The following is a 27857-nucleotide window of genomic DNA, read 5'->3' on the forward strand; positions in this document are numbered from 1 at the left end:
TTCGTCATGAGTTACTGCTTTCATTTTATTAACGACACAAATTATTCTTCCAGACTAAAATTGATCAAAAGTAATTGAGAACATCTATTTGAATTGATCAGAAGTAATTGAGAACATCTATTTGAATTGATCAGAAGTAATTGAGAACATTCATTTGAATGGAGGCTAATATATATAACACACGTTAGAACAGCTAAAAACAGAATTTCAGATTGATAGAAAAAAAAATGCATAAAATCACAAATTATTTTGATGTGCTTTTTCTATTTACGAGCTATACACATTTTGTAATGTAAGGAAGAAGAGTGCAAAGTCACACCTTCTAAATTCACCACTTCTAATACCAGATGACTAGAATACAAGCATTGACAACCAAGGCACAGATTCAGTCTTGTCCCTAGACGTAGACTGAAATCAAGAGAAGAAAAAATGAAATATATTTCTATCTATTTTTCACTCACTTGCTCATTCACGCATTCAGGAAAAAACAACAAGGCACACCATTTCGATCATTAAAGAAAAAAAAAAACTTAATGTACATAGTAGGGGTTTAAAAATACAAGTAACATTTGTGCATACTCTTCTCATTCATCTATCATCACAGATAGTACACCTGCTTAAAAGCAGCAGCCACACTCACTACTTCATGAAAGGGATTATTATAAACAAATCAAATCACCATAGTATTGGTGAGGAGTGATGTAAAGTAAGACAAATAGTTCCACAGGACCTCATTTGGCAACATTTTAAATTTTTTTCTTTCAAAGAAAGTGACCATCTGTCCTGCAGAGAATTACAGTGGGGCATTTCAAGACACTGGTAACTATAGAATCAGGAAATCTCTGGGATTAACTTCTAAAGTCAGTGAAAATACTGACTGTAAATACATGCACAGGCACAGGCTTAATAAGAAACTAATTCACTAACTAATCAAATCACATCATGTTGAAGGGTAGAAAAGTAGACAGTATTGGTACATTAAATAGAATTAAGTAATTGTGAAATGTAATAAGTGACCCTCAAGCATTTCGCTTGATTTCAGACTAGTAGTCAGCACATTTTTTTTTCAATAGAAGAAAAATGAAAGTAGAAGTCAAACTAGATAAAAACAATGACAAATAATGATGAACAATTTAAAAATAACTGTAATACTACATTTTTTCCTAGAATTCCACACTAAAATTTAGTAAATTACAGGTTTTAGTACAGCACTCAAATCACAAAGAAAATTTAATTTGTGTACAATACATAACTTTATTAAAATAAACCAGCATCCTTCTTCAATTTTGTTTGCTTCCACTGAGGTAATTCCATGAAATCTTCTTTGGACATTCCAAGCATTTCCTACAAAAAGACAAATTCAGATTCAGTTGCTCTATTAATTTTAAAAGCAGCCACAACTATATAACAAGGAAGAAGGGCATACCTGGAAATGTTGAGGTGCAAGATACAACTCCAATCTTGTTGGGTCAACACCATCTGGTAAAGGTCTTTGCAGAAGTTGGGCAGCTGGGTAAGTAGACTGGGTGAGTTTCGCCAGTTCTGACTCCACTGACAGAATTTCTCCGGCCTTGTGACCATCCTATTATTAAACTTAAGTTAGTGTGGGTCCAAACATTTCTTAAAAAGAAATCAAGTCCAAAGATATACAAACCTGAATGTTGATTTCTGCAATGTCATCACGATCTGTCCACTCTAAAAAGAGATTTGTGAATTCGAAAGGTTCCAGCCCAGCCCAAACCAGGAAGGCTTGAGGAGGTTGACCTGGGTGCCGAAGAGCCCAATAGTCCAGGGCAGTCTGCATAGCTGCTCGGCGTTCAGCCTGCCAGCGCACGGCACCAGAACCAAGTCCTTCTCCACCAGAAACAGCATTGCCATCTTCCTCATCACGCTCACTGAGCCACCATCCTTGCCACAACCAAAGCGAGTCACCATTGTCAAGAATAAACACAGCTGCAGCAAAAAGGTTAAAAAAAAAAAAAATTAGGTATTTGTAACAAATTTGAATTACTGTAAAATCAAGGTAATATCGGTAATATCCAATCTTACAGAAACTTACCAGGTTGACTTGCTCCATACAAGTGGCTTTGTTGGAATGGGAAAGGAACTGTGAGTTTACTGTTGCGGCATGGACCTGCTACTTCAGTGGCAGTGAAAGTTCCCGATAGACTAGTGAGATGGAACAGACGAGGGGAATATTGAGAATTGCCATCCTTAGCACTTGGCAAAGAAACATACAAATGCCTATTGCTACCCCCAAAGCCCTTCAAAAATTCCTGGGATTCAGATCCTTCTTCTTCATCCTGAATTTCCAAGGCAGAGGGTAGGCCAAACTCTTCAGACATTTCTTTCTGTATTTTTAGGGCAAGTGTTTTCGCAATATTTCGATTGTGTGGGAGAGCTCTAGCACCACACCAAATGTGAAGAATCTTGCTCTTTTCATTCAAGAGTAGAAAACATCCGCGACTTCGAAGCTGGCGCATGCTTGGGGTCACTTCCACCAGGCTAGCCTCCCTTTCAAGCTCCCCCCTAATAGCAAACAGGCGGTATGTTCCTGAAATACAAAGCAATTTTAATTTGAGAAGTGAAACAAGTGAAAGAGAGTCAAACAACCAATACCGGAACCACAAAGAAAAAACAAGATGCAACTTACCTTTTTGACTATGTTGATCTCCCCTTCTACCAGAATGAATGGTCATTTTTCCATTAAACAGGCCAAGGAATGCAGGTGGTTCCAATCCTTGAGTAACAAAAATTTGTGGCCCCTGCTCCTTATCAAGCTCAACAGTCAACAGAGCAGCAGCACCTTTATCATTGAGAAGTGCTTTCCGGCCTTGCCAGCAGAAATAGCAGAAGCGGTCCCGGCCCTGCGATGCCGCATGCTTGGAGGGCTGCCCATTGAGCGCTCTGGTTGTGACTGTCACTCTGTATGCCCAGCGCACGACATAATTATCACCTGAGTGAAACTGTCCGAATGATCTTTCCGGAAGTTCAGAGTACTCATATTCCTGGATATGCCACACTTTGACACCTGTTGTCTGGATTTCGTAAAAACGTCTGGTTTCCTCATCATAAAATTCATTTCCTCGTCCGAGATGGAACCCTTCCAATAGTAAATCTGGATCTTCTGGTTCTGAATCAAGCATATCCTTGGCATTGCATGGCTCTACATAGACACTTGCATCTACTACTTTATCCTTGACTGAACTATCTTTTGCTTGAATGACTCTGGTAAAGTCAGGCCAATCTAGGAACTTTTCACGGAACAGAATAGTTTCCATATGCTGAGTGATTTTTGCAATGAGAGCCCACAGTGGTCTTCTTTTGGCAGATTTAATACCAACTTCTCCTTTAAGTCCAAACTGTGGACCAAGGGAAGTAGCACTTAGTAATGGGCAAATATCACAATCAGAGTAATCATAACCTTGCTCCCAAAGCTCTTTTGATAATTGCAGAGCAGTTTTCCGCAGGTCAAGGGGTGCATTTTTTCCATTCCAAACATACATCTCACTGCCGAAATCAAACACCAATATCTGAAACAAATAATGTCAGAAAAAGAGGCACCTTGATGTCACTATTGTGAATGATTAGCAAGAAATAAACTCGAAATACCTTGGAGGGATCCAACATTTCGATGCGAGGTATACAGCCCCAATAATTTTCAGATGGAACCAATTCTGCATCTTTCAGTTCGTAAATCATATTTGTCTCAAGTATAGCAGTTTCATATAATTCATCTTCATCTGGATGACCAGCCTCCAGAGCTACAAACCATACAGCAAACAAAATATTTAGTTATTGACATTTACAGAAAAAAGCAACAACGAAGAAGACTCATGTATTAGACTTACATTTGGGGCCATCCAATGAACCAAGCAATCTCCAGAATGTTGCAATCTGACTACTACTGCAAGTTGTCTTTTCTTCACTGATGGTAATTACAGGAGATGCTCCGCTGAAACCCAGATCTTTGTTTTGCTGAATATGAAGAGCGATTTCAGCACCTCTAGCTCTCTCAATCACATTGGAATATTTACCAATCCAATTAAACACCTGACAGGATAAAAGTTTTAATATTAACTCAAAATGATGGCAATTGCAAACACTATAATAAAGTTAAATAATAAAAGCAACAAAGGGCTCTTTACCTGACTGGGAGTGACTAGAACAAAGTTATCCCCACTATTTATACTGCTGGCAATGGGTTCCACAAGACGAGTTTGAATGTGTCTCCTCCCCTTAATTTGAAGCAACATTATTTCCTTGTAAGGAAGGAGGGTTGTGCCATTGTGTACTGCACTAGTGGATGATGACTTCCTGAGAGAAACTGCGGAAAAATCTTCCTTGCTCGCAAGTCCTGCCAGTGCTTCCACAGCTAAAGAAGAATTTTTTGCCACTGAAAGTAAAAAAGAGAAAAGGCAGATATTAGAGGTAAATTTTTAAAATGGCAAAAAATTTTAATAAGCAACACTACTTACATTTTTCTGCACAGAGGCGTTTCATTTCCCTTTCAGCAGCTCCAGTGCGGACATCCACATATTCTGTACACAGATCTGTGCGTGCTGAGAGAGCTTTAATTGGATTGCGTGAAGCAACCCTGCGACCAGACACTTTAACAGTTCGTTTTTGAACAAGCCTGAAAAGAAGTGTCAATATTACACTGGCTCTTTTTTTTCTTTTAAGGGAAAGAAAAAGACGTGTTAACAAACGAAGTATGTAATCAACTTACAATTCACTTGAGCGGGTCACAGCACTATCAAGATCAATATCATTGATTTCAATGGTTTGGTTACCAACATTTATTGATGTACTGAAGAAGCTATCAAATTGCTCGTCAAGACGTGGAAGTTCAATTCGTGGACCTTGAACTTGGTTTCTAATTTGAGGTGTTGGGTTCTGTTGTTCGCTTGCATCTGAAGTTTCTTGTTCAGAAGGAGAGGTATCTGTAAAATTCATAAGAAACAGGACTAAGTCAGAAGAAGTTATAATTTCAATTTATAAGTTGATCTCTGACTATTTACTTTGATTACCTGAATCCTCTTCAGCATTAGGAGCAGACATACTGCGTTTGAATGTGTGAGCTCTAACACCTAAACATATAAGTAAAGTTAAAAAATTTATGGAAATTGGAAAAATAAAAAATACAATGTTTGGACTAATAAATGTACACGTACCAGTTTTGCTGCAGAAGCGCATGGGCTTAGGAACATTTCGCTTTCGTTCCGATCCAGGTATCAGATCTGGAGTGGGAGAAAGAGGAGTGGATGGCGTTGAAGGTGGAGTAGCCTTTACACTTGGTGCATCAGAGAGAGATGAGGCCCTCATTTTACCTTTAACTGAGAACTGGTCGGCATCTTTTTGACCAATTCGTTTACGCCAATCCTACACAATAGAAAAATTCCAAACTTTAGAGGGAAAACCAGAGCGGAAGAATGCAAAGAGGAATGCAGTTACGGTCCATACCTGAGATGCATTTTCAAGTTTGCCTAGCCTGTCCGCTAAAATGCTGCTGCGGTCTCCACTTCCTGATCGCTGCAATGAAATCACTTCGGTGGGAGACTCAGCGGCAACCATACTGTTGCGGTTTCCAGAGACGAGCTGCTTCAAAATTTGTTGAGAGTCCTGAAACAAATTATAAAAGACCAACACATAAATTAAAATCTGGCAAATGAATAAAATAAAGTTTTATTGTTAAAGGAAAGAATTTTGAGGAGGGAAGCAAAGGTCATTACTGTCATTTTCGTTGTAACAGCGCTTTGGGGAGTAAAAAGTGCCTTTCCCACCGAGTGCAGCTTACTCCTAGCCCCACTACTAGGGAAGATGCTGCCAAGAGCTTTCCTCTTGGCAGCGACGTTACCGACGGGGGGCATCGCGTCGCTATCCAGGCACCAGTCGGGGAAATGGGGAGGGGGGCCCTGGGCTAAGTTCTTGGGCTTGGAGCGGCGTGGCGGCGGACTAGATGGGGGCGGGGGAGGCCAACGGTCCAGCGGGGTGCACTCCATAGCGGCAGGAGGGAGGCCTAGGGCAGTGTCCTTGGGTTGACGTGACGGGGGAGTCGACGGGGGCGAGGGAGTGGATGGGGGCGAGGCAGGCCGACGGTCAGGGGCGGGGTCCAGCCGGGTGCACTCGGTGGCGTTGTCCGAGCCTGCGCTTCCTGTCGACGCCGAGGCCGAGGCCGTGGGCGAGGCGGCAATGAAGATTGGCAGCGTGCCCTGCGGCGGGGCTCCAACGGCGTTGTCCAGCAGGCCGCCTCCAGCGCCTCCAGCGCCTCCAGCCGGCCCACGAGCCTGGTAACCAGGCGACGCCGACGCCCCGACCCCACTGGGCTCCCCTTCAAGATCGTCTACGAGTTTCTCCGCGGTCTTCCCCGGCGCGGCCGGCAACGTCGAGGTTCCGCTGCTTCCGCGGCGCGCGGCCAGCAGCAGCAGCAGGCCCAGCAGGGCCAGGGCCAGCTCGATCCACATGACGGGGAAGGGGACGAACCACTGCCTGGTCTGCCAAACCTCACGACCGCGGTTGGCAGGACGAAGGGACAGTGCGACGGCACGAGAGGACGGCGAGGCGACTCCGAGCGGCCGCCAGAGGCAGCCTCAAGTGGCAGCGCGAACGCGGCACTACCGACTGCCGCCCGTCCACTCGGCGACGGCGACCCGCACGGCCAGCTCGGCCAGCGCCAGCAGCAGCGAGAGGAGGGAGCGAGGCGCGACCGTGTTTGTGTGTGTCAGCCAAGCCACGCCGCGCCGCGCCAGGCCGAGTGTGTGTTGTGGTGACTCAGGTCCAACCTGTCTTGCGGGGCCCCGGGCAGCCCCGGGCCGCGGCCTGGCCTGGCGGGCTTGGCGGGCTCAGCTGAGGTGAGCAGCGCGCGCAGCGCGGTGAGCTAAGCAGGTGTGGCAAAGCCTTGGGCAAACCGTGTCGGGTTGGGTTCGGCCGTTCGGCCGCGGACGACCAGGACGGAGACGCCCTTCTCGCACGCGGACACGCGGAAAAGAGGAGGAGCCACATCGGGCGGACCGCGTCACCGCGCCTCTCGTCGGCGACGACACAAAGGCTCGCCCGCCATTAATCCCATCAATTGCGATGTCGTATTGTGACGTCGCGATCAAAGCCGGCGGACGGTGCCTTGTGCCTCCAGGGCGTGGCGGCGTCGCGTCACGTCGCGTCGCCGCGGAGAGAGGGAGAGAGAGCGCCACCCGCCACCCGGCGCAGTGGCGGCCTGGCGGGTACGTGCCTAGTCAGCTGTCGCGGGGGCCGCGGGGGCCGCGTCCAGGTAGTGCACCCGATTTCCCCGGCCGCCGTGGCGTGGTGGCGCCGTGCACTCGCCAAACGCAGCGGCCGTGCCAGCCAGCTGGCTCGGAGAGCTCGGAGGAAACCTGGCCCGAGGGAATAGGGCATTCCCCCGCGGCCGCTGCACGCTGCACGCCTGGACAGCCGCCCTTATGGGGCTGGCGGCTCGACTCGGCCAAGCTCGGCACGCCACATAAGGCCATGGCACGCGGCGCTCGCGTCGCGGCCACCGCCACGGCGGCGTGGCCTTGGCCAGCCTTGGCGGACGCACGGCAAGCAGGCACTCACGCTGATGCTCTTGGAGACGTCCTCCGCGGTGCTGGGCTTGACGACGCGCTTCCTCCAGCCCGTCTGCCCGTTCTGCTGCAGCAGCTTGAGGCGCTCCGCGATGGACGCGTTGGCCGACACGCCCGACACGTCCTGGTCCGCGACGGGCATCGGCTGCGTCAGGCAACGACGCAGGCCCCCGGCCACGGCACCGGCCTGCACAGCCATCGCGGCCTCGTCGTCGGCGTCCTCGTCAGAGTCCTGAAACATCGTGAAATTTTGGAAATTTGCAGAAGAAAACCAGGGTGGTTTTGGAAACCCGGGCCTCTCTCCCGGGAGGGCTTCTTACCTGTGGCAGCGCCGCGTGCTGGCTGCGGCTCTTGGACAGCGGCACCGGCGGCGCCTGTCCGGGCAAGCGCAGCTGCAGCTGCAGGCCCAGTCGCTGCGTCAGCCCAGCATCCAGACGGCCCGGCCTGCAACACGGAGGGGCCTCGTCACTCACATGCAACACGCAGACGGCACACAGCACAGGCGGGGAAGTCCGTCGCGGGCCGAGCGCCCGGCAGGCAGGCAGCCCAACGCACGCGTCGGGGCGGACTCGCGGCCGAGCGCCGCGCCGGCAGGCAACCCATCCTGCATCGCGACGCCGCGACGCGCTGGCCGCGCGCGCGGGGCGAGGCGGGGCGGGGCGCGGCGGGGCCTGGCAGCGAGGGGCGGCCAAGGGCCTCCCCCTTCCTGCAGGGCGCGGTGAGCACCGTGTAGGAAGCCAGCCATCATCAGATAAGACCTTCGACCCGCGCCGGGCTGGGCCCAACCGCCATCGATTCCCCAGACCAAAACTCTTGACGCGAGGATCCATATGCCGCACCCCGTGCCCGTCCGGTACCCGTCTGCCTTCAGACGGCCTCCTCCTGCCTGCCCCGCGCACCGCGCACCTGTGAGACTAGGCCGCCAGCCGCCAGGTGTTTGTAATGAATCGCGTATCGCGTAACGCTGCGCTACATGCACTGCAGACCGATTCCGGGACGAGTCTCTCTCGCACTCATGGGGCGGGCGTCGCGTGTGGGTGCGAGAGGGACAGAGCGACGACAACGACTCTCGGAATCAGTGTGCTGCGACTGCCGACAGTGGGCGGGGGCGGCCGCGAGACACGATCGGCGGCGGCGGCGGCCAGGAAGCCAGGAAGCCGAGGCGCGGCGCGACGCAACGCGTGTCGAGCGTCGCGGCCTCTGCGTCATGCAGCAGGCTGCAGCGGGATGGTCGGACAGTGCAGCAGGGCGCAGGGCGCACGCCACGGCCGTGGCTAGGCCTGTGAGTCACCGCCGCGAGGAACACCAGCACCTCGCCACGCGCCGCCACGCGCCGCCACGCGCCGCCACGCGCCGCCACGCACCGGTATCGCACCTGGTGACTAACGGACCACGCGACACCACTTCGATGCAGCTGGACGGGACGGCCGCCTCGACGGCCGCCTCACCGCCACGGGAAGGGCGATTCGCCGCGGCAGCAGACTGATTCTGTCTCTCTCGCACTCACGGGGCGACTCCTAAAGGTGCGAGAGAGACAAGGCGACGAAAGCGAGTCTGCGGCACCACGCCGAAGCGAAAGCGCTGCCGGGGCTTGGCCGGGGCGAGACACGACTGGCATTGCCGCGGTGGCCGCTGGACATGACCACGCGCCTTGCGCCTCGCGCCTCGCTGCAGCCTGCAGGGCACAGGGCAGCCCGGCCAGGCGCCATGGTCTTGGTCTTGGTCACCGCCACCAGGGTGGGGGTCGACTTTCTACACGCCATCACCTCGACGACGTGCCGCCCCGCCCCGCCCCGCCCCGCCCGTCGCGGATTCGCCCCATTTGCGCGGACGTGTGGCCGGCGGGCCGGCTGGCGGTAGTAAAAAGGCACTCGCTGTCCAGCAGGCTCATTCCGACCAGAGCCCTCGTCGAGCCGTCTCCCTCGCACTCATGGAGCGCCCCGTGGGTGTGCAACAGAGAAAGAGCGACGAAACAAAACGCTTTGCGGATCGCTCGCCAGACTCCGGGAGGCTGGCCCACTGGCCATAGCTCAGCCGCGGCCCAGGCACGAGGAAGCGTTACTACACCTGTTCGCACATGGTCTGCGCCAGCCGTCACGCACGCACGCCCTGCAGGCACGCCCGTGAGGTACACGTCCGTCAGGCCCGTCCGTCAGGTGCACTGCAAGTGCGCGCCCCGCCCGCGGCCGGGCGGCGAGGCGGCACAGTGCAAGCGACGGGGCCACCCAGACGGCGGTGCGGCATTCAGATAGTAGTCCTTGCCGCGCCTGGAACTCCTGGAAGGGGCCTGGAACGGGCCTGGAAGGCAGCGGCAGGGGCCGAGCGGCGAGCATGAGGGCGGTGATTAGGTTCGCAAAACAAGCCGCCAACGTCGCGGGGCGGGGCGGGGCGGGGCGGGGTGTGGCCAAACTGGCGGGCTACCGCCGCTACCGCCGCCGCGCGCAACGAGGCTATCACTCTCGGTAAGAACCGAGTTCCGCTTCCTCGTCCGATACGTCTCTCCTCTCGCTCGCTCCGCTCTGACTGCGGCTCGGCACGGCACGGCCCGCTATGCCTTCAGCCTGCTGCACTTGGCACAAAATGCAAATGCGCATAAGTACGCGTGCAGCCGTTGCGACGTCGAGTGCCTCGACCTGCCGGGCGGCGCGGTCCCAAAAGGAGGGGCCGCGAATGAGGAGCAGCCCGACGTAGAATTTCCTAGTGTGGTGGAGAATCGACCTGGAAGGAGGACAGGACGGACCTGGCCGTCGGTCCGACTCACGGCCACCTAGCCCACTGTAGCGGTGACCGGGAGTGCGGGCCGCCTGCAAGCCAGGCCGCCCGCACCACACACGAGCGCACGCCTCGCCGCGGCTGCCTACCCGGGGACACCAGGCGCCAGGCCACTCTCGTCACGCCACTGTTTGTGGCCCAAACCGCTCGAAGAACGGCGCTGGGATGCAGAAAATGAGCTAGAAATGCTCTTGGTGGAGGAAATGCCCTCGGGTGGAAGCTGCACCGCAAACCATGTGCAAACCATGCAAACCCAAGTGAACGAAAAACCGTGTTCCACGGTTGACTGTCTCACAGGTGGGTTCGCAGTGTGAGGCCACAGACTTGTCAGGCTAGGGAGGCGGACGAAGACAAGGGGTAACCACTCAAGATTTTCATGTACACTGATTATATTTAGAGTATGATTACATGTGATTTCTTTTGGTTATTTTATTATTTATCACTAATTATGGGAGTTTATTATGTTGATTATAAGGAAATATTGGGGATTATTAGAGCGCCGACCTCGGAAAGCTGTTAAAGTGTCGGAAATTCAATATTGGTAACTTTGGGCAGCCACTGCGTCAAATTTAGTTGCGGTCAAAGGCCTCCCTCGACGCCTTACTATTCTGAAGACCCTACTCTTTCATGCCCCGCCTTGGGAAAGCTTTGACTGCTGATAGTTTGGGAGCAGTGGTCTCGCAAAAATGGTCAAAAAGTGAATGAATTTCAGAAAATCACCGTTTTTGCTGACTTTGGGCGGTCACTGCATCCAATTTAGTTGCGGTCAAAGGCCTCCCTCGACGCCTTACTATTCTGAAGACCCTACTCTTTCATGCCCCGCCTCGGGAAAGCTTTGACCGCTGATAGTTTGGGAGCAGTGGTCTCGCAAAAATGGTCAAAAAGTGAATGAATTTCAGAAAATCACCGTTTTTGCTGACTTTGAGCGTTCACTGCATCCAATTTAGTTGCGGTCAAAGGCCTCCCTCGACGCCTTACTATTTTGAAGACCCTACTCTTTCATGCCCCGCCTCGGGAAAGCTTTGACCGCTGATAATTTGGGAGCAGTGGTCTCGCAAAAATGGTCAAAAGAAGTGATTGAATCCCCGAAAGTATGATTGTCATTTCATTGGATGATGTTGATTATTTCACTGATTACCAACTAGACGTGCAATGATTATCTTGAGTTGGGTACCCCTTGGACGAAGATCTGTCGCGATCCCTGACACCTCATCTTCGGGGCCGCAGCAGCGACTCCAGCAGCGACTCCAGCAGCGGCCCGGAGAAAGCGCCCTGGCCCGGCATGCGAGCCTCGCGCCTCGCCTCGCCATCCCTAGATAGAGGTGCAAACTGGGCTGCGCCGGGCCGTCAGGCCGTCAGGCCGCGTGCTGAGGCCGCGCCGCGTCGCACCGCGCCAGATCAGATCCAGATCCACGCCCGGATCGGGGAACGCTTTCCTCGGGGATAAATCAGAACGAGGCGCCTCGCGGGAGGCAGCAGTACAGTGTGTTGCCGGACTGCACAGTACACCGCGAAGCGCGAAGGAGCAGGGCGTCGTGCAGACACTGTAGGCGGGCGGGGTGCATGACCGCGCGGCCATACACCACTCGACGCCAACGACGCCGCGGCCCGGCGGTGAGTCAGCCCGAGATGGGCGTGCGGTGCAGGGCTTGCAGGGCCTGCAGGGCGTGCGGCGCGAGTGGCTGCGGTGCAGCAGTACGAGTACGCATTCGACGGCCAGCCAGGCGGCCAGGCAGCCAGCCAGCCATGCACGCGGCCAAGGGAAGGGAGGGCCGAGCCTGAGCGATGCACCTGTCGCGGCGTCGCGGCGGGCTGACGGCGGCCAGGTGTGCATCTGCGCGGGGCCGACGGGGCCGACGGGGACGGAGGACGGACGCGTCATGCCCCGTGCCTCCCCTTCCCCCCTCCTTGTCGTACAAAGACCTTTCCCGCCTGCGCGCAGCAGGCGCAGCGCACGGCCACGCCGGGCCGGAAGCAGGCAGAGGACTGCACGCCACGCCACGCCCTGCCGGCACGCCCAATGCACCAGTGCACCCGTCAAAGGAGATACAAAGTACAGAACGTAAAGTCGACGCACGCGCCGCGGACCGTGAGGATGTCCAGAACCCTCTCGGGGCGGGCCGGCGGGCGGGCGAGCCAGACACAGGCATCGCGTGTAGCCGCGGCCGAAAACATTTCCACCGAACATCGCCAAGCCGCCAAGCAGCGCGTGCTGGCGTGTCAGCCGAGACGCCCATCGGCATCGGCTCGCCCAATGGCGTGTCGATTCGTTTATGTAAGCAGCGCGACGGCATCTCTGGCGGTGGAGGCGAGGCCAGGGCGACCGCGGGGGCCTTGGCGGCGAAGGCGGAGGCGAAGGCGGGCGCAGAGGACTGCATGGCTGGAGAACCGACTTCCCCGCGGGCACCGCCCGATAATGAGGCGGCCCGCAGGTGGGAGCGAGACAGAGAGAGGCGGCCGGGCGCGTCGTGCGATTGCAGCCCGCGTCGTGACCCGGCCAGCGCGACGCCCCGCGACGCCCCGCGACTCCGCGACGCGCAAACAGCTGGCCGTGCTGGCTGGCCGCAGCGAGTGGCGCCACTTGTTGCGAACGACGCCGCGCGGCCGGGCCGCCGGGCCGGCAGGCCGGGTCGGATGGGTACCACTGCTGTACTGTACACTGTACAGTACAGTACACAGTTTGCTCGTGGGCCGCGCGATAAGCACACGTGTGTACAAGTGCGCGAGCCTGGAGCCGCGGAGTCGCGGCACGGCCGGGGACGGCCGGGGACGGCGCCAATGCCGTCATTGAGCATCGAGCGCACCGCGCGACAAAAGCAGAGATAGAGCGAGGGAAAGGGGAAGGGGGGGGGGACACGGCTGGCCGCGCATGGCCGCGCCAGCAAAAGGGTGCCGTGACTCCGTGACGCCACCATCCACGGCGGACAGCCTCGCCGTGGAGCAGCGTAGCAGCGAGCCGGTGCAGGGCAGCGACCGGCAGCGACAGCAGCGACAGCGTGTGGCAATGCCGGTCCGCCAGCCTAGGGACCCTCTCTGTCAGAGATGCGCACGCTCGACCGCTGGAGTACCGGCGATTTCGCCCCGTGCGAGACTAGCGCTGCGAGCTCCGGCGGGCGGCGTCCCCTCCACCTCCACTCTGGCCTCGCACCGGGCGGTTTCCCCAGTTTACTCTCGCCCAATCAGAAGGCCGGATTCGCGGCCAGCGTGCGCATCTCTGACAGAGAGGGTCCCTACGCCAGCCACGACATCCCGGCGACAACATCCAGGATCCTGCGTCGCACCCAGCCTGCCTCGCAACAGCTGATAGAGGCCCCGGTGTGCCGGGTGTCCGGTCCGGGCCGCCTGACCTTGGGTCACTCTACCCGCCGTGTGGCGCGGCGCGAGCAGGCGGGGCCCGGGGCCGCGTGTGTGGCAAGGAGCAGCGCGGAGCGGCATCAAATTCGGGACAAGGCCCGTCTCCGTGGCCGTCCATCCGGACCGGGACCAGGCTGGGCCGCTGGGCCGCTGGACCACCGCGGCCGATCCGAGCCCCCAACGCACCCACTCCACGCCTCCGCGGTGCAGTGCCGGCAGAGCCGAGGGCAGGGCGCAGTGCGACGGCCGGCCGGGACGTAAATAAGTCTAATTAAGGGGAGGGACTGCAGACCTGCAGCGGTGCTTTCACCGCGCCCGCACTTTATGTTTATTTTCAAGTATCGAGCGGGCGGACGGCGGAGCGCGGACGGTGCAGCGCAGCGCCGCAAAAGGGGCAAACAGAATGACCACGATTTATGCCGGCCAGCAACGGAACAATCTCGCCGTCGGATCGGAAAGGGGGGGGGGCATCGGCTGCTGCATGGACCGACACGTAATTAAGGGCTTCCAGCCTGTCGAGTCGGCAGGGCGGTGACTTGGCCCGGCAGCCTGTGCTGGAGACGCAAGACGCCGCACAGTGGGCCGGAAGACCGGCGCTGGCGGCCAAACCTCTAGACGCGTTTTGAGCTCCGGCGGCGTCGCTAAAAGTGACTGGAACCGAACATATGACCCGACCAATAGATTCCTCGGAGAGCAATCCATTGATGGGGTCACACGTTCGGTCCGAGTCCCGTTTAGCGACTGGAGCTCAAAACATGTCGAGAGTTTTAGCCGCCTCCGCCGGTTTTCTGGCTCACTGTGCGCCGTGGACCACGTCCGACCCCGTGCACAGGCACGGTGACAAGAGCAGCCCTTGCGACGGGCCGGGACGGGCCGCCAGGCCAGCCAAGCAACAAAGATGCACAAAGATGGGGCCGCGCCGCCCCGCCCTCGGCCCGCCGGATGTTGCCGCCTTGCTCCGGTCTCCGGTGCGCGGCTGGCTGCCGGTCCGGCGTGCAGCCAGGCAGCCCGGCAGGCAGGCAGCCAGGCGGGCAGCCTTCGCTCGCGTCACGCCTTCTCTGGATCCCCAGGACGGGCCGACGGGCCCAACGGGTGGAGGCAGGAAGGCAACAGAAGGTCACTCACTCACCGCTCCGCGCAAGGCTCCGCGATGACGCAGAGGACGCTGCCAAAGGGTTGCAAAGCGCAGAGCGTCGTCCGTCTTTTGTTTTTCGGAGTCCCGGCGCGCCTTTCCCTTCCCGCCCCGCTTCGCGCTTCGCCCACCAGCAGGCCATTATCGAGCGGGGCTCTGTGTCTGTCTCTCTCTGTCGCACCCGCACGGGACGCCCCATGAGTGCGAGAGAGGTAGAGCACCGTTCGGAACGCTGGCCGCCACGCGCGGCGCCAATCTGGACCAGAACAAAGAGGTCCATTGCACCCCGTGGCCTTCCCTACCCGCCGCGGATAAAAACAACAACAACAACATCAGCAGCAACAACCGTGCACTGCCGCCGGCGATTGCACGGCGAGCCTTATGCCTTTGCCTTTCCCGCGTTCGGCAGTCCGGCAGTGCGGCCGGTGGACTCCCTCGGCTGACTCACAGCGACTAATAGGCGGGCTGCGGGCTGCCGGCGCCACGGCGCGCAAGGACCAAGACGAGGACCATCATGGGGCCCAGTGACTAAGCACCGCCAGCCCCGCGCCCTGCCCGGGGTCCTGGGAACCTCCACGCTGGTGGCGATGACACTTGGACTCCACGGAGCACAAAGCGCTTCGCTGGTCTCGCACTGAGCCGGAGCCGCTGAAGCGTGCCGGGCCGTGCCGGGGTTACGTGAACGCCGCGCACAACGGGCTGCAGAGCGCCTTCTCTGGCACTCACACACTGACGCGCGGCCTGAAGTGGGGGCAATTACAACGAGGAGGAGAAGGACCAAGTCCGGACACGGCACGGCGGCGACGCGACGTGTGAAAGGCTTCACTTGGCTCCATTATCGACAGCACAATCGTAACACCCCGCCTTGTTCTGTCCTGCAGACTGATTCCGAGAGTCGTTTCTCGTCGAGCTGTCTCTCTCGCACTCATAGGGCGTCCCGTGCGGGTGCGAGAGAGACAGGGCGACGAAAACGACTCTCAGTCTGCAGCCTGCCGCTGCGGCGCCGCGCGCGAGGGCGTAGCCGTAGCCGTAGCCGTAGCCGTAGCCTTAGCGTTGCCGTGGCTTCTCTCCAAAGCCAGCCGCACTGGCCGCGCGCAGCGACAGGATATTCCCGGTATTCCGGGAGGAAGTCCAGCGGGAGGGTCGCCAAGGCGCAGCGGCGAGCTTCTTTGCGCCCGCAAGCATTTTAATGCGCTCTGCGCTCCGCAACACCCGCAAAACAACTCGCTTGCCGTCGCGGACCGCGTCGCCGCGGCGCTGGTGGAGCGCGCAGCGCGCAGGCTTTCTACCAATGTCACGCCGCGCGGGCATTCCCCGAACGGCACGACGGCGCGGCGGCCAGGCCAAGGGCTAGGCAGGCGGCCGCGGTGCAGCAGCCTTGGCGGCAGCGCGGCAGCCAGGAGAAAACGGCGGCCATCTGCGCTGCGCCAGGCTGCGCCGCGGTGCGGCCAAATCAGGGAAAACTGTCGCCGCCCCCGCGCCGCCACGCCCCGCCAACGCCCCGCGACGACGCCCTCCTTGACTGCCTCGGCCGAAAACACGGCGGGCCGGGCCGGGCCGATCGGGTCGCCGTGGGGGTCACTACGCGCTGCAGCCGGACTTTCCATCCCGAGGGCGGAGAGGCGGGGAGGGGAAGGGAAGGGCCGCGAGATACTAATCGACACATGGCGCAGAGTTCATGGCGCCGCCCCGCCCCGCCCCGCGTCGTGACTCGACAACACAAAGGCCCCTCCCCACCGGCGTGGATCCCAGGCCGCGACGCCGAGCCACGGATTCGGATGCAGTCCAACGCCAGCAACGGCCACGACGGCTTGTTATTTCCTCCTAGTCGTTTTCTTTCGCGAAAGCAAACCGACAACAAAACTACAAAACCAAAATGCACGAACCGGCCGGCCGGCCGAGGCCGTGGAAAAAAGCTGGCCGCCGTTTCCGGTGCGGGACGAAGACGACGGCGGCGGCATTCCTCCGCGATGCACTTGTTGGTCATGGCGCGGCCGCGAGCGACGCGGACGGACGCGGACCACCCCGACGGCATCCCGACGCCATCCAGCGCGCCTACAAGCTGGTTACGCGGCACGGCGGCACTTCCTGCTTTCCAAATTGCACGACGGCCAACGCGCCAAGTCGCGACCCGACGCACCGCCTGCCCGCCTGCCTACGCGATCGGTTACCGCGACACGGCGGGCGCGGCGGCGCGGCGCGCAGTGGAGGCGCGACGAGGCGCACCGCGTCAGCCTCGGCCCTTGCGGCCCTTGGCGTCGGGGAGAAAGTATGCGACACTTTTATCGCAGCCCGCCGCAATAATAGACCCAAATTGCGGAGCGGAACAATGAGCAAAGACACTGCAGCCCTGAGGGCCCGGCCGGCCTGGCCGAAGGGCCGCGCACTCCAGCAGACTCACAATGACTAGCGGGACCCCGATGGTGCGCCGATGGTGCGCCGACGGTGCCCCAAGCCCCCGCGGCGAGCAAGGCGGCGACACCCCACGACGGCCCCTTCCCGAAGGTGCCCGTCAACGCGGAGCACGCCGCGGCCGCGGAGCGAACAAGGGGAGCTCGCCGCCGAGCACCGCGTTCATTGGCCACACACGGAGCAGCCGAGCGACTCGCCGAGCGACCCAGAAGAGTCGTTTCGTCGCTCTGTCTCTGTCGCACTCGCGGGGCCATCCCCGCGAGGGTGCGAGAGAGACAGGGCGACAAATCGGTCGGCACGCGGCCACGCTGGCAGTGACTGTACGTACTCGCCCCTCGGAGGCACTTTTTTAATTAACGACAACAGAACGGCCAGCGCGTTCGATCAATTACTGTCCCGGCCTCCTCGTTGCAAGCAGCGCTCGGCATCCTCTTTCTCTTTCGACGCGCAGTAGCCTGATTCCGAACGGGGCTCTCGTCGCTCTGTCTCCCTCGCACCCCCGTTGACCGCCGTGTGTGAGAGAGAGAGACGGCGACAGAGCACTGTTCGTTAGGCATCGGCCTACAGAGCCCCGCCAGCTGGTCAAACAATCTAACCGCAGCCGAACGGGCCCCGCGTCGCCCCGCGTCGCCCCGCGTCGCCCGGGTGCATCCGACCGATCGTCTCCACTCGCACAGTCGCTCGCCGCCTCGGAGCCAATGGCCATTTCATCTGGACCGCTGACGCGGCGACGCGGCGCTGACGCACTGTGGAAACGGATTCGCCGTCGGAGCGCGTTCCGGGTTCCAGACGCTTGCATGACGCTTCCCGTCCACGTCCGTCGGGGAGGTTCGGCCGCCCCTCCCGTCCGCCCGCGGCGTGCCGTGCCGCGCCGTGCCGCGCCACCCCGAGTCCCTGGCCACCCCTCGGCGCGCAAGGGGAGGCCGGGGCGGCCGGCTGTGCGCTGTGGCTCCGCGCTCCGCCTCGTGCAGCTTGTGCAGACAGGGGAGGGGAAGGGAGGGCACCTCCGCGGCGACGCTAGCCAAGGCACGGCCAAGGTGCGCGTCCGGCCCGCTGCCTCGCTGCCGTGCGGCTTGCACCGGGCTGCTAGCTAGGCTGCATCGACTGGGACGGCACACGCGGCACACACGGCACGACAGCGACCAACAAACACACAAAAAAAAAAAGCAGAGGACGGGCGGAGGGGAGGAAGGGCAGCAGGGGAGGGAATTCCAGCTCGGCACACACGTGACAGCGTGACACGAGACATTGCGGCCGGCACGCCGACAAGACTTGAGTCCTTAAGGATTCTAGACAGGACAAGCCGGGCCCCGCGAGGACGCCGCCGTCTCCACGATTAGCGCCTGAGCCGCGTGCCGCGTGCAGCCACCGCTAAGCCACCGCGTCCAAATTAGCGCCCCTGCCGACCGTCCGCAGACTGACTCAGAGAGTCCTTTCCTGTCTCTCTCGCCCTCATGGGGCATGCCGTGCGGGTGCAAGAGAGACGGCGGGCCGGCCGATATGCCGGTGAATAATACAGCGGCCCACCCCCGGCAAGGGCGAGCCGACAGGCCGACAGGCCGACACGCAGACCGCGGCTGCATAGAGAATGGCGTGGTCGAGGGAGACGAAAGCGCTGCCCCGCTGCCCGTTCCGCGTGGCTCTGCGCCCCGGGTCGAGCCGCGGCTGGCGTCGGTGACACTGCTAAGGATTCTCCCCTTCGTTCCAAAGCGCCAACTTTTTTCTTGCGGTGCATATCGCGCCGCGGTGTGCGTGTGTGTGTTTGTGTGCGTGTGCGTCTGGGCGGCATCGCGGGCATCGCTCTGCTCGGCTGTACACCGTGGGAAACAGCCCGGCGGCCAAGAGCGCGGCGGCGGGGCCGGGCCTGCCCGGCACGGCAGGGAGGGCAACGCAGCGCCTTTTCGGCACCTGGACGGGATGGGTCGCGGTACAGTGCCGCGGTGGGCTGGGCCGCCAAGAAGGCCAAGAACCCTAAGGACGCGACCCGTCTGCACATCCGCGAACACCTGGAAGGGGGGGCGCGGCAGGGCAGGCAGGTCGGGCCTGGTGCCAGCTGGGGGAATCGGGAAGGTACAGTGCAGCAGCATCATGCGTTCCCTCCTGCTGACCATCTCAAAGATGAGGCGGGTCGCGGGTCGGGCCCACTAAGGCGGGCTAAGGTAAGGCCTGTCTGGTGCGTTTCGGCCCCAAGTCGGGCAGTGTAGCCCCGCGCGGCCCGCGCCCGTCTGCGGCCGGCCGAGACGAGACGGGTCGGGCATCGGGCAGGCGACCACAGCTCTAAAAGTAAGACGGCCCCGGTCGCCCGGTCCCCCGGAGGCACGGTGTCGGCAGCGAGACGAGGCGGGCGCGGGCGACTGGCCCGGCTGCGCCCGGCCCTCCCACAACAAGCCGACCGGGCCGGCTCGCTGGAGCTCGCTGGAGCGCTGGCGAGTCGCTGGAGCCGAATAACTCGGCCGGCAAGTCGCCCACTCTCCGATCCCGATACAGTACAGTACAGTCCACGCAGAGCGCCAAGCGGCGGCCGCCGCGCCCGCGCCGTCAGCAACCAATTCAGAGAGGGGAGGTCCCCACCCCACCGTAAGTCCCGCGGGGAGGGCCGAGCCGAGGGCTGCACCTGCAGGCCGCCGCGGCGCAGGCGGTGCACGAAGGAGGCCTCACAAGCGCCAACCCTGCACAGGCACACCCTGCTCAGTCAGGCCACCCCCACAGGGCCGCACAGGGCCCACAAGCTCCCAGGCTGACGGCGGCAGCAGTGGCGAAGCGCGATGCAGCGCGATGCACGCAGCGGCCGGGTGATAGCCGCAGCCGCGCAGCACGCGGGGAAGTCCCGGACCCGGAAGAGGACCGCGTCGTCCTCCCTCCCCGCGTTCGGCCCGACGGCGACAGCTCATCTCCTCGGCACTGCACGACGCCGGCCACGAAGGGCTGGACGACTGGACGGCGTCGACACGGTGGCCAGGACCTCGGCGAGCTAGCCGTCGCGACGCCCCGCACAAGCCAGAAGAATATCGACGCGCACACTCACTTCAAACAGCTCCAAAATACCCCGGCGACAGCTCGGCGACGCCGGCCAAAATATCCTGCGGCCGGCGCGGGGTGAGCAGGGGCGTCGCACTGTCAGTCACCGCGACGACGAACTCACAACCGCGACTCACACAGACACACGAGCGCGCGAAGGCGGGACTCGAGTACGCGACGCGGAACCGCCGCGGAACGCGAGGCGACGACGACGCGGTCCGACGCAGCGTCGACCACCACCGCCGAAGCACACAGCACGCCGAGGACTGACTGCCTTGGTCTCGTTCCTCGTTTCGTTCCTCCGGAGCAAGCGGCAAGCAGCAAGCAGGCCACAAGCTCCGGCCTCCTCCTCCTCCCTCGCGACTCGCAGCACGCCGCGAGGCTAGCCAGCCGCGGGCCGCGGGGCGGGGCGCGGCGGGGTGGGGCGGTGGGGCTCCCCGAGGGAGGGGAGAAGCGCCCAACGCCGCGATGTGGCGACGCGAGCGCGGCCCGCGGCCGCCACGGGAAGCTCGCAGAGTGCTCCGTGCATCCATGCCTGCATCCCATCCCACCCATCCCACTCCCTGCCAGCCAGCAGTGATGAGACGAGAGCCCCGTCCTACAAGTGCTATTTGCTGCCCACAAACATGAGCATCAAAGGCCAGGTCTAGCTTGTCAACGAGCAGGCTGCTTGCTACGCCAAAGTGTGGCTTTAACTTACCTTGGTCGCTCTTGCTCCTTCCGCTCGTCTTCCCTCTCCTTCTTGGCTTGCTGTCGAGCCAAGTTTGCCTGATGCCTCCGCGCCACAGCATCGTTGGAGATGATTCTCCGCACCTCCTGCCCACCAGAAGATGTGTCACCATCATCAGACAATGCATTTGGCGAGCAGTTGGGGGCTTCTTTGCTTTCAGAAATATTCTGAGTCGTAACGACATTTGGTTTGTTCAATACTTCTAGCTTTTTAAGGACAAGTTTCTTAGCTTCTTGAGGTTGGATGGTGATGCCTTTTAACTTGAGATGCTTTCCAGAAATGGTTTTCCCTCCTAGGTTTTCTTTCTCTTGGGAGTTTTTTTTCATGTTGCGTACCTTGTCACTGTTTTCTGATTGTGCAGGCCGCTTGCTAACAGTTGAACTAGGCTGTTTATCCTGAGGCTCCTTCTGAGATTTGGATGAAAATTCTTGACTGGGAATAGAACCTCGATTCTCCTCATCTTCTGAATCACTGCTGCATTCTGAGTCGCTTTCACTGCTGCTATGACTTGGAGATTCAAATGAGGCTCTCCTGAGATCAGATTTTGGTACGTTGTGTGTCTTCTAAAATAAGAAAGGTTACAAGAATGTAACAAAACTGATAAGCTTGTCATACTTGAGCACTGGTAGAAAAAAGTTCACTTACTAGACTGGGATTATTGTGCCTTACTCTTTCCACACTTAATACTTTTTTTATGTGATCAAGGCCAGATTCACATTGTACAGATGCACTTGGTTTAGAGGGACCAGGTACCTGGTTTGCTTGTTCAGAGCTTACACGATCATTATCAGTGTCACTGCTATCATGCTTTTCTTTCAGAGAAGAAGAAGTATTCTTCAAAATGCCTGCACAGATAATATTGTAACGATATGGGAGTTTTCTCCTCAGTCATAATGATTACAGGTTCAGAAAAAATTTTAAGATGTATGAAAAGGTCTGCCAAAGTATATGTCATGGCAAAAGGGAACATACCTCTCTTTGGAGATTCAGAATGAGAATCCCTCCTAGAAGTATTGACCAAGCGGCTAGAAGAAACTGACTTGCTGAGGTTTTTGGCAGCATCTTCAAATAGCTCCTTGGCCGCCTTGGTTGAAGAAATGCCTGGATAGAATTCAACAAAATTTCATTTCAAGACTTCAGGAGTCAATACTGTGAGGACAAGTACAAACCATGGTAGTTAACTTTTAAAAAAAAAGAAAAAAAAAGCAATAACAAAAATAATTTTGGTCTTTTTGAACCAACTCATACTCTTAACTTAGGATAAATGCAAAAAAGTATGAAATATTACAAGGCAGGTAAATAAAAGTCAAACATGCAAATTTCTCAGAAAGAATAACTGGAAGAATCGGGGCAGACCACAAATTGAGAACAAGGCTGAAAGTTTAAGACACCCTCTAAAACCTATCAGGACCCCTTGAAAGCACAACATTCCACAGTGTTTATGTGTTGAGCAAAAAACCAAATGATTGGTTCTTTATTCTTGCAACACACTTAACCACCCTTTTGAAACAGTATATGTGCCCACCTATCAATTCCTCAGGAGGCTGCTTGATGATTTTCTGAGCGGTTGAAACTTCTTCAATAGTGACTGGTTGAGTTTTGAAGCGTGAGGCAGGTGCTCTCCTTCTATTGCTTTGGGATTGGGCAGGAGCACCCATGACAGGAAGGCGATCAGCAGTCATTGCTTGGTTGAAAAGTTTGACACGCTCTGCTAGGCTGAGCTTTGAGGGATCATTTTCATCTTCATTAATGTCTACTTGGCCAGTGGAAGAGTGAAAAAAGAGAAAACAAGAAAGTAAAGTTGGAATTAATCAAAATGAAAAATAAAGAATACTTACAACATGCAATAATAATAACAATAATTATCTAAATAGCAATTTTGCTCAGTCTACTCTTGAAAACCAAGCTAAAAATCTACTCAACACTACACATGCACAAACTCATACCAATGTGGAGAGACTTAACTCCACAGAAAGTTAAAACCAGACCAGCCATAAAAAGAAAAGAAAAAAAGGTTTAAGGCTTCCCACCTATTTCATTTATTCCTGATTCCTTTATGAAGGCCTTAGCTGCTAAAACATCAGCAACAGAGATAGGCTGAGTGGTAAAATGTAGACCTCTTCTAAATCTAGGGCTCGTATTTAGCTTATCTTTAATCACTTCATTAGAAAAGCAAACTGATTGACTTCTATTTGGCTTTGATAGGCTCACTTCTTTTGAAAAGCACATGGTATCAAAGAACTTAATGTAGTCAGTAATACTTCCACATCGTTCTCGTTTTCTTGCAGCTTTGATTCCTTTTCAACACAAGGTCCGACAAACAGATCAGAAAAAATGCTGCACTCATCAGGATATAGCATAGGGTTAACTAATTTTCATAGACAAAGAAAAGCAAATTAACTTCAAGCCAAAATCTTACTACAAAAAATTAAAAACCAAAAGACAAGCAAAATAAATTTTCATAATGCTTTTGCAAACTTAGTTTGCTGATGTGAATTATAAAATCCAAAAGCCATAAAATTGAAGTTGAAGACAAATAATAGGAAAAATAAATAACAGTTTTAAACAAGAAAAAAGTAAAATAAAGAAATAAAACAAGAAAAAAAAACACAATCTAACATAACATGCTATTTAGAGGCCTTGAAAACAACAGGGCAGTCAGTAAACGTATTACTTTAGAAAATACCTAGTCATACCTGGTTGAGCAAGACTTGTTTCACTGGCACTGGTGGTGACATTAGGGCTAGGCTTAACACCTTTGAGCTCATTTACAGTGATTGGCTGGGTTGAAAATCTATTTGGTTCTGCAGCCCTTTCAGCCTTTCGATTCCTATACCTTGCAATTCCGGAGTTTAAATCAGCTGAAACAGAAAGGAACACAATCACATGTTACCTTTATAGTGACACTTTTAACACAACAATTTGAAGATAGGTATTGTATTGCAGACTGTAGTTACCTTTGGGAAGTCTTTTAGCACGAGCCTCCTCAGCAGATTGTTTCATCTTCTCCTCCATTTGAGAAAACAAGAGAGCTTTTTCTGACACCTTGCTAGCTGATCTTTGCAGCCCTCGGTTCTCTTCTTCCGATTCCATCTCGCTCTCAACAAGTTCTGTTTGATGAATGTCTTGCTCCCTTACTTGAGAATCTTCATGCACATCTTCACCTTTATCTAAAGAAACTGTGTTGGTATTTCCACTACTGCCGGCTTGGTCAACAGGAGAAACTAAGGGTCCAGAGGACCTGTCGAGTGAAGCTATGAAATCACTGCCGCTCGATTCACCAAAACCACTTTCATTTGCTAAATCTGTAGCCAACTGTTCTTGCTGCCCAGAATAGGATGTGGTGAGACCACTTGAATTTCGGTCATCCGTCTGAAGCACAGGAGAGGGACTACGATTCCTCAAAATCCAATTGTCTCCTAACTGGTCCGACCTCAGATAGCAGCTTGTTGCACCAAGAAACGTGGAATGTCTTCTTGCCTCCCAAGAGTCATCTGGCCCAACAGGTGATGGAATGTGGTTCTGAAAGGCAGTGCAACTTTCTTCAATTGATATGGACTCAGGAGACAGCACAAGAGAGCTAGGCCTTGGGAGACAATTTTGTGGAGAAAGAGGTGGTGTTGAAAGAGGTGACTCAGGCGATGACACTGGTGGTGAAGGCAATGGTGAAGGTGGCGGTGAACGAGGTGGAGGTGATGTTGAACAGTTACCAATATTCTGTACCAAACAGGCGACTGACCTGTTGCTGGTAGAGCTGAAAACAAAACACACAGACAAAAAAATTAGTATTCTTTAAAAATGTGAATGCAATCAACAAACAACAAACATTCCAAGATAATATTTAGATCTGAGGTACACAGGGAGAACATGCAGCTAAATGCAAACTAACTTTCTCAGGGACACAAGTTGACTGCTGCTGAAGGAGTGGACAACATTTGGTGAACTGGCAGTAGCCGAGGCACAATCAGGGGTGGGGTGGGCCTCTGCCGGGGCAGTGGCAGGGGACTGACCACGCTAAACTTAGATTCTGGCACCACCACTGTAAACTTAGCATCAGTTTAATATGGTGCAGTGCCTACTCGAAAATCTGCTACTGATCTTTGAGTACTGTGGAAAGTTTTCCAGAGGAGGAGAAAAACTGTCATTGGTTTTCATATTGAAATTGTATAAAGAAAAATAGATCCTTTAAGACAAATTTTAAATATGATATGCTTAAATTAGGCAAGGTGGCAACAATATATTTGCAAGGGAGTTGTACCAAAATAGGTATGGAGTGGTTGAACATGGCCTGGGGTTTCAATGGGATTTTCCCATTCCAGATTTAGAGAGGAGTCCCCCTCGCCCATTCTGGCACAAAGCCAAGCCAGCACTGTTAGCAGAAGCTCTGCCCGCTGAGCCATGGCCTAGATGTGCAGCGCATTTCATGACTGGAGCTGGTAAATTTAATAAATTTGTTCACCAATATGATAAATAATTTTTGCCAATTAGTTCAATTTTAAAGTTTAAAAAAATATTGATTGGGTCACTGAATAATTTTTCAATCAAAGATGTCCCTGAGAGGATAAATCAAAATAATAGTTAAATAATATTTATGAGAGAACTTACAACGATGGTTGAGGGCTAATCCGTGCACTTCTCAACTGTGGTTGTTTCGGAATAGCACCCAGCGAGTGGAAATCACCCTCAATGTTTGTCATCCCATCCGATACAGGAGGAGGGCTGCCCGGTCGGTTCTCTTGCGGACCATGGCTTGAGTTGCAGTCCCATCTTCTCCAAGCTGAACTGAAATCGCTATGAGGGCCAGAAGGACTAGTTGGTCTTACAGAAGAGAATGAATTAGAAGCTCTTGGTTGGAGTTCATCTTCTGAATCTGAGCTTTGTTCTATGTTATCACAAAATGCAAGTGTCTGGCCTGTTGCTTCCATTAACGGGGGTGAACCCACAGATCTCCTTCTGAAGATCTCAGAAATTTCATCATCTTCATCTCTAGATTTTCTGTGTGAGGTCTTCAAAATTGTCCTTTTAGGCCATTCATCCATTTCATCAGTATCAGTGCTGGACTTTTTCTTCAGGATTGGTCTTGGGGGAGTATCTGAGGAAGAGGATGGTTCGGCAATGGGGTAGTCTTCACTGCTTCTTTTCTTCAAAATCGGTTTCACCTCATCATCTTGCTGCAAAGTCTTCTCTCCATTAGCAGCATGAGGGGACATATGCTTAAATTCAGACCCATTATCAATAGAATTCTTCTTTTTAAGAATACCATGAGGTCCATCTCCATCTTTCTTTTTTAAAATTGATTGTTTATTTGTACTTTCTTCAAGAGATGATCTTCTGCTTCTTCCATTCTTCAAAATTGAGCCAGATGCTTCTACATCAGGTGAGCAGCTTCTCCGTAAATGAGATTCATCCAAACTTCCTCCAGACTTCTTGAGAATACCATTCTTTCGAGAAACCTGATCAGGCGCAGATGGGGAAGATGTAACTGGGGGAGTGACACAGCCTTCATCTTGAGAAGATTTTCTTTTCAGAATTGAAATTGGTTTTGCTCCATGTTGCCCAGAAAGCCTGTGTTTTAAAATCACACATCACCATTAAAAAAAAAAAAGTCTTCTAAGTTACAACAACCAGATGTTTAACTAAACAAAATAGAATTTTTAAAAATTACCTATGTGTGTTAGATATACTGGCATAATCCTCTTCTTCCTCTTTACTAACTAAGACTACTCTTTTGACAGTTTGGATGGGGCCAGGTTGGCTAAGTGATGCAGAGGATTCTGCAGTGATGCGATCAACTCTAGCAACTGTCTCCTTTGCGAGAGCTGTCAGTCGATCCACTGAGTGAGACACATCAGAATCTGTTGTGCTGTCTTCTGATCTGACCGCACTGAAAAAAAGAAGAGAAGAAAAAGATTTTACTAAATTACAACCAATAACAACAATAACAACAAAATTATACCCCTGATCAAGCGACAGACAGAAACCGTGGCTCTCACCAATGATTGCTTTTTGCACGTTGCCTTTTTTTTTGAGGCTTTGGACTAGGAAATTTAAGTTCACAACACCCATTGAGACTATGGCACCTGCTACGAAGATGATAAGACATCCCAAAACGGGTTGAGTATGCTGCACGAACTCAAAAAGAATCTGTGCAGAAGATGAAACCTAAAAGTGCTCTTTAAAATACCAGGAAGCTTTGAAAGCTATGCATGAATTAGCACCGGACGGCACTGGCTAAACCCCTGGGAAACTATTTGATCCCCACGAATGGAAAGCCCTTTTCACAGCTCCTTCCAGAAACTATCGAGGGATGACACGAGAGAGCGTCCGCGGAATGGAACACAGGAAAGTGAATGGACCACAGAGAAAACACTCGAAGAGCGAGACCAAGCAAGACCGTGAGGGAGCGGAGTCACCGTAAGCGTCTAGCGGCCCAGCAGACACACATTGTGCTAGTGATCAACAAGTTGTCAATCGGCAGTGGTACCAACATGAGAAAAGGGTGCCCGACCCTCAGACTGCCAACCGAAGTTTGCCAACCGGATTTCTCGAAGAGCAACGGGCGGCGTGCAAACATAACATTACCTCTATTAGGCCTCTTTTAGGGGCGGGCCCATCACTGGTTTAACCTAACCGTGCCATATATTTAAGATAGGACCGTCATCCCCCCACAAACCCAAGTGCCCCCAAACCCACCTGCTCGCAAGCTGGACCAGCCTGGACGAAGCCAGGCGGCCCTCCGCCGCGGCCGCGGTGGCCTGCAGGGGCGTCCTCGGGGACGGCCTGGGCGTTGGTGTCGGCGTTGGCCTGGGCGAGGCCCTGGGCGAGGCCGCGCCACCCAAGTCGATGGGCATCCATGGCG

The 27857-nt window shown here is 55.1% G+C and overlaps 2 protein-coding genes across 10 annotated transcripts in view; both read right to left on the reverse strand.

Annotated features, from left to right (window-relative positions):
* Nucleotides 1-27790, reverse strand: LOC117651332 (supervillin). Of its 9 annotated transcripts, XM_034395248.1 has the most exons (26): nt 26992-27443; nt 26664-26882; nt 25604-26563; nt 23956-24752; nt 23695-23859; nt 23029-23295; nt 22524-22751; nt 21971-22099; nt 21644-21843; nt 21334-21561; nt 20969-21084; nt 7901-8024; nt 7573-7812; nt 5464-5622; nt 5175-5382; nt 5022-5090; nt 4730-4943; nt 4479-4636; nt 4149-4396; nt 3852-4053; nt 3613-3764; nt 2654-3533; nt 2060-2554; nt 1655-1953; nt 1427-1582; nt 1-1344 (listed from the first exon to the last, which is right to left on the reverse strand). In XM_034395248.1, exons 1-26 carry the CDS (start codon nt 27099-27101, stop codon nt 1258-1260), a joined length of 7110 nt encoding a protein of 2369 aa, XP_034251139.1. In that variant the 5' UTR covers nt 27102-27443; the 3' UTR covers nt 1-1257. The 9 variants fall into 9 exon arrangements, with proteins under 9 accessions (XP_034251139.1, XP_034251143.1, XP_034251135.1 ...); XM_034395252.1 differs by lacking the exon at nt 26992-27443 and adding an exon at nt 27692-27790 and having other exon boundaries at nt 20969-21561; XM_034395244.1 differs by having other exon boundaries at nt 20969-21561; nt 26992-27444.
* LOC117651197 (serine/arginine repetitive matrix protein 2-like) overlaps nt 27132-27857 on the reverse strand; it is a 42141-nt gene continuing 41415 nt past the window's right edge. Inside the window, exon 7 of the mRNA XM_034395007.1 lies at nt 27132-27142. Within this exon, the coding sequence (XP_034250898.1) occupies nt 27132-27142 (11 nt within the window). The remainder of the gene's footprint in view (nt 27143-27857) is intronic.

Source organism: Thrips palmi, unplaced genomic scaffold (genome assembly GCF_012932325.1).
Source record: "Thrips palmi isolate BJ-2018 unplaced genomic scaffold, TpBJ-2018v1 HiC_scaffold_5, whole genome shotgun sequence".
Classification (NCBI taxonomy): Eukaryota; Metazoa; Arthropoda; class Insecta; order Thysanoptera; family Thripidae; genus Thrips; species Thrips palmi.